At 44.6% G+C, this 13930-nt stretch overlaps 2 protein-coding genes across 2 annotated transcripts in view; one reads left to right on the top strand and one right to left on the bottom strand.

Moving 5' to 3' along the window:
* The window catches only part of DCX (doublecortin), a 137601-nt gene extending 134291 nt beyond the window's left edge, over positions 1-3310 (bottom strand). The window contains exons 1-3 of the mRNA XM_021405947.1: positions 3170-3310; positions 2472-2655; positions 1759-1904 (exon numbers count right to left, since the gene is read on the bottom strand). The gene's annotated coding sequence lies outside the window, so the exon portion shown is untranslated. The remainder of the gene's footprint in view (positions 1-1758; positions 1905-2471; positions 2656-3169) is intronic.
* ALG13 (ALG13, UDP-N-acetylglucosaminyltransferase subunit) overlaps positions 4183-13930 on the top strand; it is a 30276-nt gene continuing 20528 nt past the window's right edge. The window contains exons 1-9 of the mRNA XM_021406457.1: positions 4183-4400; positions 4665-4827; positions 5055-5193; positions 7071-7167; positions 9088-9507; positions 9704-9787; positions 10908-10958; positions 11754-11800; positions 12762-12834. Coding sequence (XP_021262132.1) covers positions 4320-4400; positions 4665-4827; positions 5055-5193; positions 7071-7167; positions 9088-9507; positions 9704-9787; positions 10908-10958; positions 11754-11800; positions 12762-12834 — 1155 coding nt within the window. The 5' untranslated portion in view covers positions 4183-4319. The remainder of the gene's footprint in view (positions 4401-4664; positions 4828-5054; positions 5194-7070; positions 7168-9087; positions 9508-9703; positions 9788-10907; positions 10959-11753; positions 11801-12761; positions 12835-13930) is intronic.

Raw genomic sequence — 13930 nt, 5'->3', positions numbered from 1 at the left:
TAAATTGTTAGCACCTGTGCTTCCTGGGCCAGCCATACCCCTGCACCAGGTGTTCCATCATCAGTTCAGGCCATGACCTATGTATGAGAACTACTGAGTCATGGCCTGAACCACTGATTGAACACCTGGAAGAAAGACCAGTCAGCCCTGGGAGCGCAGGTGAAGGTAATTCACTGTGTGACCGGAAGGGCTGGAGCCTGGCTCCACCCCTCTTAGGCCTCATTTAAGGGCTGAGTGCTACCAAGGAGGGATCTCTTTCTAGAGATCCTTTCTTGGGGGAAGCTTTTTCTTGTGAACCCAGAATCTTCTGATACAGGTGATTAATCTACTTCCTTTCTTTTGGACTACCTTTTTATTGTGTTAGTTTTTCTACCTCTTTTGTAACGCCTTTTCCATCACGTTGATCCTTCTGATTGCTATAACCTAACAGCTTCCCCTACAAATGCTTTTTACAAGGCCTATTAAAAATGATTAACTGTTAAGGATACTCTATGGATAGGTGTTCACTCTTTGACTTTTTTGATTAAACTGAAAGACAGATGCTATTTAACTAGCTAGTAATGTTAGATCTGTTTTAGGAAATTGCGAGTATGGTTATCTCTTCTTGAAGCACTATGCGATTAGATCTTCTACTTTTTGGAAGATGAAAAGTAATGCTTTAATAATATAAATTCTTCCAAGATTCTGAAGAAGAGGCAGTGAATTTGTTGTTGTTTGTTTTTCCCTTGAGCTGTTTGGGTTTATTGTTACCTAAGACAGTATCTTCCTAAAACATTCAACATTTCATTTAAATTGTGAGTATCCTGAAGACTTGTTAAGAATATTTGAGTAGATTTCAGAGTATATCATCACATAGATACCTATTCACTAGAAGCTTTCTGTACACAAACATTAACAGACAGAGCAACCCTCGAAAGACCAATTTAACTTACAGTAGTACTGTGCAGCCTTCACTCCAATTTCTCACTTGAGGATCAGAAAGACTAACTATTAAAAGCATCTTCATTCTACTACATATGTATGCTGAAGTTTGAAGGAACAAATTGGGGAAGTATAAACAATTTGTTGCTCATATACAGAATGTTTTCCTGAGAGTGCCTTATTTCATAGGAATTTTAAGTTACTAGTGGAAAACTGAAATCAAGATCATAGCTGAGGAACAGTGGCAACCACTCTAAATGTGTTATAACTGCAGAATGAATGCATGGACTTACCACACCACGATGGATTTATTTATCATTTGGGCAGAGCAAAAGCATGCACCTACTGAGTTATAGAACTTTAATTAGAAACAAGCAGTAATTTGATAAACTGCAAGAAACCTAGCCTAATATCAAATAATGATATAGAAAGGAAAGCATTTTGATGTATTTAAACTCTATCCTTATTAAAAAAATCATTTCATTAACCTACCCTTATCTTTTCTCAGAAAGGCTTATAGATGTGTTGACACTTATTCCTGATGCACTTGCAAATTTAGCATTCTTTCATTCTAGACTCTTACTGCCTATTAATCAGCTGTCAGACACCTAAATTGAACTAATATGTTTTGATTGATCTGACCAGCTTCACCTGGGACCTTTACCCCCCCACACCCTCTGATGGTTGTGGGGAGGCGTAGGGGAGCATACAATAGGTGGGAGGAGCTTTACTTAAAGTTGTGGCTTTAAGATAAGGGAGAGGTGAAACAGTTTTCCTTAGTTTTGTTTCTGAGATGCTATTCAGGTTTCTAGGCTTACCTTGGAAATATCTTGTTACCTTATTTTTGCTGATGGTCACTAGACTGCTGACCGGACCTGCTGCTGCTCTGGCTGCCTTTCTCTGGTGCACCTAGGCTGCACCCTGTCGGTGAGGTCTTTGCCTAGCTTGTGTTGCAGCTCTACTTAGTGCCCGGCTTCCTTTACCTGGAGGAGAGCAGAAATAGCAGCATGAGGCTAGTCACTGCCACTAAGGCCCTGAGCACTCAGGACCGATATTGTTTTGCTTAACAACGTGTTTCTCAAGATAAAATACCCTCCTCCATGTGTCTCCTGTCAGTACTATTTGCTTTAATCAAAAAAATAAATACATTTTAATGTAGCTCATGCTAAATGGAAACAACAGGGGGCTAATGAGCATTGTGAAGGAGCCATTAACATGGCAATCAGAGGAATCCTCAGGATTGGCTAGATCTTCTCTACATCTTTCTCCGAATGCTCAGCAATGTATACAGCTGTAACTGCATATATTAAACTTAATTCAGGGAATAAATAGATCTAGACATCTAACTTGAGTAGCTTTCTCTTCATAGAACTATATGCTGTGTTACACTTAAGAAAACTGTCAGTTCCTTTTATGAAAGAGGATAACAGGAGTTATCTCTGTTTTAACAGGTTTTATGTTTGGTTGTATGTTTTGTTGTTTTCCTTTGTCTGTGTGGAAACTAACATTTTCCCTCTCCACACAGGATTTCATTGAAAGGGAAAATGTACCTGAGGTAATAAATCTACTGGTGACTTCATCTTCACAAGCGATTTAAAGCAGCTTAGCAATGAACAGCGTGCTTTTCAGAAAAAGCTTTCATCTTCCTCCTCAGCTCCTTCCTGATTTGCTATCCCTTGGCTTCTGGAATTGCATCCCACTTTTCATCCTTCTTAAGAAGGCAGTAAGAACAGCCTGAAACATCAACAGAAAGAGGTGCACTTAGAGAAAAGGGAATAGGGAGTAAGGAAACCTACCTGTATTCAATGATACTAAACATACATATTTCAAAAGGCCAAGGGAAGGAGGATAAGACGAAAAAAATATATTCAATTATTTTAAATAAGAATTTGCTGATGACTTTTTTAATGACTTAATTCTATGCACATCAATGTAATCAGTTCCACAGGAACTTTTAGAGGAGATAAGCTGCTAAACGCTGCCTTGCAGGTACATAAATAAAGATGAGTACCTTCTCAAGGTGCTACCACTGGTCAGCGGCAAAGTAGAAGATCAGAACTCCTGTCCTTAATTTCAGTTTGTTTTCTCTGGAGTTGCAATCAGAACATGTTATGCATTTTCATCTCCTCTATCAGATCTGTCTCTATCTATGATTTTTTTTTTGAGGGGAGAGACTGGGCACAGTGTACATAGCCAAAAGTTAAGAGTCTCTAAGTTGAGAAGACCAGTGCAGCAAAAGCGTGGTTACCTGAGACAAGTGTCAGTGGATGCTGGCGATGGAAAACTTTGAATGTTTGCTTCTGACTCCTTAGGGTCCTATTTTCTGTATCTGTCCTAGTCTACCTGCCTTAAATGCCTCATGTTTTCTTCACTAACAGCAAGCTCAGAAACTGTTTCACTGAGAGCATTTCATTGTGTTAGCGTTCCAGTGTCTGACACACAGGATTCCCCATGGTGCCTCGGCTCTCCAGCTGGGAAGGCATCCTGTAGCTGTAGTGCCTGCTGTCAGGCCCCAGACCTCACTCACTCCAATGTGCAGTAGTATTTGTGTTGATGCGTCTTAGCAGGCAAATTCAATTTTGAGAATTGAACTATCAAACTTCTTGTCTTCTGAAGAGAAAGTAGTAGCAAGTTTTGCTGAGGAAGCAAGAAGGCACAAACTGGTAATAGCCAGTACACTCAGATTCCAGAAGCCTTCCAGTTGCATTAACCAAGCCTCCTGGGCTTATTACTTGCTTTGTGAGGAAAAGTCATTTAAGAAAAATGCTATTTTGGTATTTTTTGTATGCGTGCATGTGTATGGAAGTGTGGCTTTCAATTAAATAAATGGCTCTTCAAGACTAGTTAATTCTGACAATTCATCCTCCATTAAGAGACACCTTCCTTCTTACCCGCAGGGACTTTAGGGAAGGAAACAGAATGAAACAGGGGAGAAAGGACAGTAGCATCTATAAAGACAGCAATCCTTGAAGCAAGTCAGCGCCACGGTAGTGCTGGGCTAAACTCGGCGATCCCATCCTAGCTCGGGTCAGTCACAGCCTTTAAAGAACAGGCAGCTGCGGCTGTGAGCGGTCCTACCAGCTGGCCCCTGCCAGGATGCTAGTTACAGTGACCCCAAGTTCTATTAAAAACACGTGGAGGGAAAAACTCATAGAACTGAATCCCTTTTCCAAATTTGGATTTTTTTTTTCTTCCTCTGTGAAAAGCGGCACGACCACTAGCCCTTCACCCCCCTGGGACCGAACGGAGCGCAGCGGGCGGAGCTAGGGTGCGGGAGCCGCCCTCAGGCGGCCGCCATTTTAGGAAGCGCCGGGACGGGCTCTGGCGCGCCCTCTGGCGCCCGCCTGCCCGCAGCTGAGGGGGAACTGGACCGCTGGCGGAGCGTGCTGTCGCCTGCCATGAAGTCCGTCTTCGTCACCGTGGGCACCACCAGTTTCGATGAGCTGATCGCAGCCATCTCCTCCCCGGCGGCCGAGCAGGTGAGGCGGCAGAACGCCCGGTTCGGCGAGCGACAGGATGAGCGTCCCAGCCCACCCCTCACGGTCGGGCCGCCGTGCCGCCGCCGTGCCACAGCCGTGCGCCTGCGCACTGCGCGGTGGCTGAGGGGGCTGCTGTGGGGAGCGGCGCGAAGCTGTGCGGAGGGCGGGAAATGGGAGGCGTTCTGGGGGCAGTGGGAGGCAGTGGGAGCAGAGCCGGCAGTCCTGGCCTGTGGCCTGTTCCCAGCTTCCGTTCTTCCGCCGCAGGTGCTGCGGAGCCGCGGTTGCCGGCAGCTGGTGCTCCAGATCGGGAGGGGCGCGCTGCAGCCCGCCCCTCAGCACGGCCCGGCCTTCGTGCGGGACGTGTTCCGCTTCAAGGAATCGCTGGCTGAGGACCTGCGGAGCGCCGACCTGGTCATAAGCCACGCAGGTGGGGCCTGGCAGGTTGCCGTGGTGTGCTCCTGGGGGCAGCCGGGGAGGTTGGTGGTGGCCCCTTCGGTGAGGCACCGGGCTGAGCTGGAACTGGATGCTCACATCCACAGCTGAAGTTGAATGGATGTAGTGTTCACGTTCAGGAATCTCTAATGTTTCAGGAGTGAGTAGGATGATGTTTCATCTGTTGCTGCAAACACTGATTGTTTTCTGCTTTTCCTGCAGGTGCAGGTAGCTGTTTGGAGACTCTAGAGGAAGGAAAGCCACTGCTTGTGGTGATAAATGAGAAGCTGATGGACAACCATCAGCTGGAGCTGGCACGTCAGCTCTGCAAAGATGGACACGTCCTCTACTGTAACTGCAGGTATGGAGCTGCTGCAGGTGTCCCACTGAACACAGTGCTCAGGGGCATAACTGTTATTACAGAATTGAGAATGTAGCAAGAAAATGTACATCTTTCTCTGTAACAAAATCACACTAACCACGTACCTCAGTAAGCTTCCTCACTGGGCACAGACCTCAGGAGAGCTTGTCTTTCATTTATTTGCAAAGTGGATTTTCCATACGTACCTTTTCCATAGATAGTCCTGCACCTAGCTAGGAACAACCATATGCACCAGTACAGGTTAGAGGGTGACCTGCTGGAAAAGAAAAGAGGTCTGAGGAAAAGGACCTGGGAGTCCTGATTGATAAGAGGTTGGCTGTGGGCCAGCAGTGTGCCCTTGTGACCAAAAAGGCCAACGGTATTCTGGGGTCACATCAAGAAGGGTGTGGCCAGCAGGTCAATAGAGGTGATCCTACCCCTTTTACTCTGCCCTGGTGAGGCCACATCTGGAATACTGTGTCAGTTCTGAGCTCCTCAGTTCAAAAAAGACAGATCTTCTAGAGAGAGTCCAGCAGAGGGCCACAAAGATGATGAGGGACGTGGAGCATCTCCTGTACAAGGAAAGGCTGAAAGACCTGGGGCTGGTCAGTCTGGAGGAGAGAAGGCTGAGAGGGAAACTCAGCACTGTTCATAAATATCTAAGGTGTGAGAGTCAAGTTGATGGAGAGCAGACTCTTTCGTGGCAAGCAACGGACAAGGGGCAACGCAGAAACTGGAACACAGGAAGTTCCATATGAACACAAGAAAGAACTTTACCATGTAGACATCCTTTCTAAAGTGCACTGAAGTTGACGGCATAAGAAAAATGAAAATAACTGGAGTATTTAGGAAGAAAAAATAACATAAGAATGGCCTTACTGAAATGGATCAGGAGTTCATATAGCTCAGTATCCTATCTGCAGTGGCCATATGGAGGACAAGAACGTATGGTATCTCCTTCTATTACTTTAACACTTGAGTAGTTTGATTCAGGGATGACCTAAGCAAGATGCTGTAGGGTTAGTAACTTCAAATACATCTGTCTTCCAAGTACTTGGAAAGTTGTCCTTTTAACCAAGCAAGTTGTCCTTTTAACCAAATTTTGTGAATCTACTACATCCTTTCACAGGGAGTTTCACTGACTTACTGTCTGTCACTTAAGGGGAAAAAAAGCGCAGCTCCTTTTGTTTGTGTTCATCATGGCTCCTATTATTTTAATTTACTATCCTTGTTTTGACTATATCTTGCTGTTTTCTCTTTATTTATGATTGTTTATGATCCATTGCACTCTATAAACAACAGATGACCTTTTAACTGAAAGCAGAGGAAATGCGATTCCTGTTATTTAGTCTGCATCTTGTTCCTTTGCCCTGCAAATAGGATTTTGCAAGTTTCAGAAGAGCCTTCTGCAAAGGCTTGTCATTCAGCAACAGGAAGGAATTTTTATTTCATTTTTGAACAGTGCTTAGCATTTGAGACGTATTTGCAGTCTGATAATTGAAAGCTAACAGACTGGTTTAGCTGTTATTTCTGTCGATGTGTTGAGTGGAGGACTATGCCATGTGTTCAGATGGGATGAATTCACCGTAAACCATATTGGGAAAGATTCTCAGGCCTTATTCAGTCTACCAGCGTTGCAGCCACAGAAGACTAAAAAGTTAGAGCTGAGTTGGCCCATGAAAGCTGTGATGTAGGTTGATGTGTGTTCTTCCGGTGAGGGTTGGGGCTCACTGAATTATGGGATCTCCTTTTCCTTTCCGTATATGTCCCTTCTTTCTGTTTCAGTATTAAAGTAGTGTGAAAGAAAATTGGGGGTGGGAAAGGGAAAACTCCTTTAGGATGAATATTTTGGTTTTTTGTTTCTTCTGCTTTTACAGCACGCTTGTGGAGACACTGCAGTCAATGGACTTGTCAACCTTGAAGCCTTTTCCTCCTGGGCAACCAGAAAAGTTTGCTTTGTTTTTGGATAAAGTTGTTGGGTTTGAATAAACATTTTTGAGGAATAAAAATGCCATAATAAAACCATTCTCCTCTCCTAGTGAGACCTTCAATGCTTAAAGATTCCACCAGCTGGGACAAACTCAAAGAAGATGCCTGTTAATATCAGCTGACGGTTTCCAGTTCAGTTCCAGTTCAAAGTAATCTATATTTATGCTTAAAAGAGCACAGTGCCAAAAAGGAGGGGAGAGTATGAACTCCAAATTGACTGACATGGTAGAAGAAGAAGAAGCAAATGTGGACTTCTAGATTAGTTTATTCATTTGCTAATATAAACACGTCCATTCTAGAGGAGTTGCTGATCAGGCAAGCAAGAGATGGCCTAGAAGAAATGAAGATTGAAATACCTGGCCTAAGAAGTTTGCATCAATGAAAAATGTGAAGTACTGTTTCATTCAGCTGGAGCCCTGTGATTGTAAATCCTGATGATTCAAGTGGTGAACACTGGTCAGAATATCTGGCATCTAGTCCCATTTGTTTTTGCTACTGTTAAGGCTAAAGCTAGATCAAACCATGGTTTAAGAAAGGAATCGTTCTTTACATCAGACTTGCAAAAGGAAGAAGCGTTGTTTTCATTGTTTGCCTTGAAAGGGTAATTCTCAATTTAGAATTTTGCTGCAGGAGGATCAGCTTTTGTAAAATCTTCCTGCAAGTGATTCTGTACACAGCTGTAGTGCTACCAGGGCTTTCAGTTTCACTCTAAGGACAGCAATCCTGGACAGATGTTAACACGTATATATGTAGAAAGACCGTGCTAGCCATTTATGAGTGGTCAGGTTTGATCTTCTCCCAGTTTTGTTGGGTTACTTTGAACATGCAACAAGTATGTGAAAGAAACAATACAGAAGTTTATTTTGCAGGATTAAGGGGCAATTTTTTTCAAAATTACGATTTTTTTTAATAAATAGTGTCTGCAACAGAATTTGTATGTCTTCCGTGACTAGTTTACAAACTATTTTCTTTTACCCAAATGATGTATTTCTATGAGAATAACTCGCTAAAAGCATACAAAACTCATTCATAAATACAACTTGTTCTTGATTATATATATATATATGCCTTAATGATATTTTGGAATATGTACTGAAAAAAGAAGCTTGTTTCTTCTTTCTGTTCACTTGCTGAACACAGATCTGGCAGGCAGGCAGACTGAGCAGCCTGTCTAAGTCAGTCTTGTGTGATGGTGTATGGGTTAGCTCTAAGTCAGGAACCGGGTGACTCCTTGGGCCAGCGGATATTTACCTTACCGAAACCTCAGGGAGTCGGTAATGCCCCTAAGGAGGACAAGCTAAATTGTTTCTTAACAGGGAAGGCATGCACGTAGTGTTGTCTCGGCTATAACTGCCTAGTACCAGTCCTCCTTGGCGTCCCCGCTGGGTTCTGCGGATGCCTTCAGCTCTTCTTTCACGTGGTTACACTGGAAGTGGAACGAGAATTTAAGAAGTGAAAGACTCTTTAAAAGGAAAGGGGAACGTGCTGAACTGAGTAAGAGGCCTGGGTAATTAACTGCTGCTTTCAGAGTAAAACTTGGCGATAGGAGGGGAATGAGGCTGAAAGGGCGCGTTAGTTATCGCATCGTTACTGGTTTGGCTCCTGTGAAGGGAACGCCTCGGTTGCTCGATGCTGACCGGAGCTCCCCATTAAAAGGAAGGAAATCGTCAACTGTGTTGGTGCCATCAGCGTATTTAAGTAAATATTTTTAGAAGCCAAGAGGATTTAAACTTAACAACGTCTGTGCGTGCTACTTGGTCTGCAGTGCTAGAGAACTGCGCGTGTAGTCGGTGCTAATGGCCCATCCTGGCAGTACCTTGTTCGGTGGTTTTGTTGCTTTGCTTAAAGCAAGCAAAACAAACTCCTGAACCGATGCTTCTGATGCCCGAGTGCAGCTTCTGGTAGCAAGTTACGAGCAGGTACAGGCGTTCCCCTAACCACACCGAGACGCCGCTGCCCGCCGGGGCTCCCCGAGCTCCGCCGTGCCCCCCCAGCAGGGGGCAGGCGGGGGGGGCTCCGCGCGGAGCCGGGCACGAGCCCCCCGCGCTCGAGGCGGGCCCAAGAGTGGGAGCGGGAGCGGCCGCACCTGGGCGCGCCGAGCGTCGACCCTCATTGGTGGCCGCCGCTCCGCTGCCACCAGCAGTGCTATGCGCGGAGCCTCGGCCGCGCCGCCTTCCCGGCACGATGCAGAAGGGCTGGAAGAAGTACTTCGGGCAGAAGTCCCTCAGCGAGGTGACCATGGACGAGTACCTGGGCAGTCTCGGCCTGTACCGCAAGCTGACGGCTAAGGACGCCTCCTGCCTCTTCAGAGCCATCTCGGAGCAGGTGGGGCCCTCGGCGGGACGGGGTCGGCTCAGGGAGGGATGCGCCCCGGGCGGGAGCGCGTGTGGGGCCGCCCCGTGCCCAGGTGCGGAGCGTCGCGCTGCCGCCTTCGTGAGCGGCGGGGGAAGCGAGCGCGGCGCCCGGCGTGAAGTGAGCTCCGCTGCTTTCTCCTTCGTTCTCACGGAACATTGTTTTTCAGCTGTTTTTGTGCCAAATTCATCACATGGAGGTGAGGAAAGCTTGCGTCTCGTTTATGAGGCAAAACCAGCGTAACTTTGAATCCGTAAGTACCGGTTTTGGTTTTGTTTCTTTTTTTGCGCTTCTGCGTACGTACATAAGAAATAAGGGAGAGTTGGCCGTGAGCACCCCCGTATGCACGAGCTGTGAGACGGGGAGCGGCAGCGGGTGCTGCCCTGAGCCCGGTCCGTGTCCCCTCGTGGTGATGAACTTCCCGAAGTCGTGAAGCTGCTCGTAGCTGAACTTCTCACTAGGCGACCAGAGGGTACCAGTTACTCGTGTAGGACGTCCTCTGCGGCACAAGCAGTGTAGAATTAACTATGTGAGAAACCTGTAACACTGTCACAATCCTAGCAGCATAGAGATGCTTCTGCTATGTGGTAGTCACAGACTGGAGTGACCTACAGAGGACCCACAGGTGTCAGCAGCAGATAGCTCTCAGTCCTGTTAGCGTTCTGGGATGGTACGGGGTTCCAAGTGTTCTCATGACCCTTGGAAACGCAAGTTGTGGGCAGTGTTCTTTGGTCCTCTGCAGAGCAGTTTTGCTTTTATGATTCTTGGTATTTTTACACCAGCTTTTCCAACGTGCCTTACATTTTGTACCTTGCTTACTTGCAGCCACCCTTTGGCCAGGGAGGCACCTGCCTGCAGCTGGGGCAATTGCTTTTTTTTTTTTCTGAGGCTGAGACTTTTTAATTAGTGTTTCCACAATTCAGGTGCTGAGAAACAAATAAACAGCTGAGATATCTTTTCTTGGGTTGTGCAGTTGTAGGGTTGTGGTTTTTTTTCTTTCCCTGCAATCAGTTTAAGTGCTTAATCTAGGAGGGAAATGAGTTGCTGAGTGTTATTCAGACGCATGTTCTTAAGCTTCCGAGGACTTCTTGGTATCTCCGAACTGATAGACCCAAATCGCCCCCATGCCCCGAGGCAGGGAGCAGCTGAAGTGTTCCCAAGGCAGAGTACAGCCCTTCAGACCCCAAGTGACAGGACTTGGCAGGCCAGAGCTGTGTTTGCTGTCTGCATGCCCCTGCTCTCTCAGCCTGCAGTGGATGTCCTGTTCAACGGTCCGCGATGATGTTTGTTTGACACAGTGTTTAGGTTTGAACATTTTTGTTGTTGTGGTTTACTTTGGCTAAGTTCTTGTTTTCTTCTTTGTTTTTTGAAAGTATGTGGAGGGGTCATTTGAGAAATACCTTGAACGACTGGGAGATCCAAAGGTAAGAATGATCTAGCATTTGCATGGGTATTAAAATCTGAGGTGACCAGACCAGGAAAGTAGTTGGATGATGTTTTCAGCACAATTTTGTATTTTTTTTTTACTAGACAGACCTCAGTCCTGAAGTTTCATTTCCATAGGGAGTATTATGTTTTTGTAATGAGTATTCATATATATGTGTGTGTGTTTTAGTGGTGAATTTGTGTGGATGCAAAGAAGCTATCTGTGCAGACTGGAAAATAAAGCTGAGGATTGTTTGTAGGCCTTATTTGTAGTTGCAATTTCCTTTCTTTAAAAAGAAAAATACGTGCTATATACCTTGTCAAATGTGTTTATTGGACTCTGCAACTCCTTTTTTCTTCCTTACCCTTAGGCTTGACATCTAGAGTTCTAATTCTTGTTTCTTTAGACTTTTAAACTAGAAAGTATGGTGAATGCTGCAGTCTCTGAAACAATGCTTATTTAAAAAAAAAGCTTAATAAACAAAAACCTAAAAAAAAAAAAAAACCCAACTCTTGAGTGATGTCTTTAAGAGTGGCGGCCAGAACTAGCACCATCTTTAGCCATCAGTTTGGTAACCGTGGCCATTCCTCATTGCAGGAATATATATATATATTTTCTGGAAATCTTAATGTCTCAAGTTTCAGTCTTTTGTTTATTTGCTTAATCTAAATGAATTTATCTGAATAAATTAAACTAAATTTTATTGTTGTTTCAATGCTATGGAGAACTAGTAGAGAGTTTCTAGTGTTGAAGATGGCTCTGCTACCTCTTGTAATCTCCTGATCTTGCATAGGAAAGTGCTGGCCAGCTGGAAATAAGTGCTTTATCGGTGATCTACAAGTAAGTCGCTCTCTTTCTGTTTTTTTTTGTTTCATTTTGTTTTGAACTGGGAAGTGTTTGAGTTCTGGCCTTTTCCCCCAGAACCATTTGTTTGTTGCTGGAGCACTCTTTTGTGAAATATAGTAAGAATACCACCCTAAAGAAGTTAATTAAATTAACATGTAAATGGGTGCCATCGCAGCCCTGGTTCTTAGTGTGGATTAAGGGGCAGGTCGGTTCCCAGCAATGTTTGTTTGTTATTCTTTCACTAATGTTAAACTCAGTCAAGTGTTGCCTTTCAGGGGTTGAAAAACAGAGAACACGTGAAAGAAGTAGGAGTTCTGTGTAGTGGAACACTGTGGTAGATACAAGCGCGCTTAAAACTCTGTAGGTATTCTTAAGAGCTCCAGCTGTGTGGAGCGCTTACCCTGCTCAATGTGTAAAGCCTGCTACGTGCTTCAAGGGCAGCATTAAGCCTGTACAGGTGCTGGTGGTCTTGTTAAAAACAAATGCTGCTGTCTCTGAACATGCACGACTAATTTGCACTGATTAAAAGGAAGAACGCTTTCTTTGCAGACTGGTTCTGCATCCTTGCTGAAGGAGCAAATGGAACTTTTGCTAGAGTTAACCAGTTTCCTGTACTGAAGTTGTAATCCTTCTGAAGTGTGATGGAATCACCTGAATTTAGTTGTTTTACTGGCTGGGCGCCCTGCCGTTGGCATAAGTACTTGATCTAATATGATAGGTGTAATAATCTGCAATTAGATGTAGCTGTCCTTTCCAGATGCTTTTCCTCAAGATGAGTATCATTTGCTCATCTAGCTATTGCTTTATGATAGCACTCATTTATCAGGGAAAATGTTCTGCTTGAGTGTTTCTCTGTAAACAAACAGTGGAATATCCAGACTGCTCCCTTCAGCCTTCTTCGTAATTCAGTTCTAAAAGTGCACTTTCAAGACTTGTTTTTCCTCTGCTTACCTAGTCGAGACTTTATTCTGTACCGGTACCCTGGAAGGCCACCCACTTATGCTACAGACAATGGCTTTGAAGACAAGGTGAGGAGAACTGAGGCAATTTCTTACCCCTATCCCTGACTCCTAGATACCTCCAGTCCCACTTAGTTGTGAAAGCTTGCCACTGGAATTGTGCTCTAACTCCAGTCTTCGCACATGCATGCAAGAACAAACCCCCGAAGATGACTTCTGCTCACTGCAAAAGCGCAGCATTTGCACAAGAGTTAATCAAATTGTGGTAGCTTTGCTACTGAGGATGGATTGTATGCTGTTCCCCTGTTGATCTGTTTATAACTACTGCTCATTGTTGGAAACAAGTGTAATTTTAATGGGAAGAGGTAACATCGTAGTTCCAGAATACTATTTCATTTTTTCTGAATTTTTGCTGAGTGAAAGCACTTCCTAGTGGAATTTGGGCTGATCTGACTACGTACAATGAGATACCCAGATTGAGTTTCTGAAGAGCAGAATGAGATATGCTTAGTCTATTGGTAAGGGGTTCTCTCCACTCCTGGTGTCTCTTGTCTAAAGTCAGCTGGGATGTGGAGGTTTTCTTCCTGAGGAGGGGATGTTGACAGAAATGGGTTAATCTAACAAGTTGACTCATTTAGCTGATGTACAGATGAAGCCTTGTTAAGAAGGAGCTAATGGAACAGCTTAAAAAAATATATATATACAAGAAATGTTCTGTATTACATCCCATCTGACCCCTCTTGCTTTTTTTTCTGGGGTTGTATAGTTGTGCCCATGCAATTATGTGGATAGCTCAAGTGTGATGCCAGTGAAGTTGTAGCAGTGTAGATTTCTGGGTGGGCTGTTACGTTTGCTGCAATGGTTAGCCTGTTCTGAAATCGGTGCTGCTTCAGCTCTTCAGTTCTTGGGTAATACTATTGTCTATATGTGGGATTCAGTTGCACCTGAAGTGCTTTATTTCTCTGTGTAGCTTAATTCCAAAGTTTAAAACTTTAAAACCAAGCAGCATGGTTTGAATATCTCAAAGGCTTTGCCACCAGAGCTTTTGTTAAGAGTTGCCTGCTCTCTGTCATTACACTGCATGTACAGGCAGCTGTTCTTTCTGGTGTTGCATATTATCACCATGAGATGAGAGGCTATGTTGCTAGAACGTAAGGCACATGGA

The sequence above is a fragment of the Numida meleagris genome, chromosome 8 (genome assembly GCF_002078875.1).
Source record: "Numida meleagris isolate 19003 breed g44 Domestic line chromosome 8, NumMel1.0, whole genome shotgun sequence".
NCBI classification, from domain to species: Eukaryota; Metazoa; Chordata; class Aves; order Galliformes; family Numididae; genus Numida; species Numida meleagris.
This window is presented reverse-complemented; position numbering and strand designations above follow the sequence as displayed.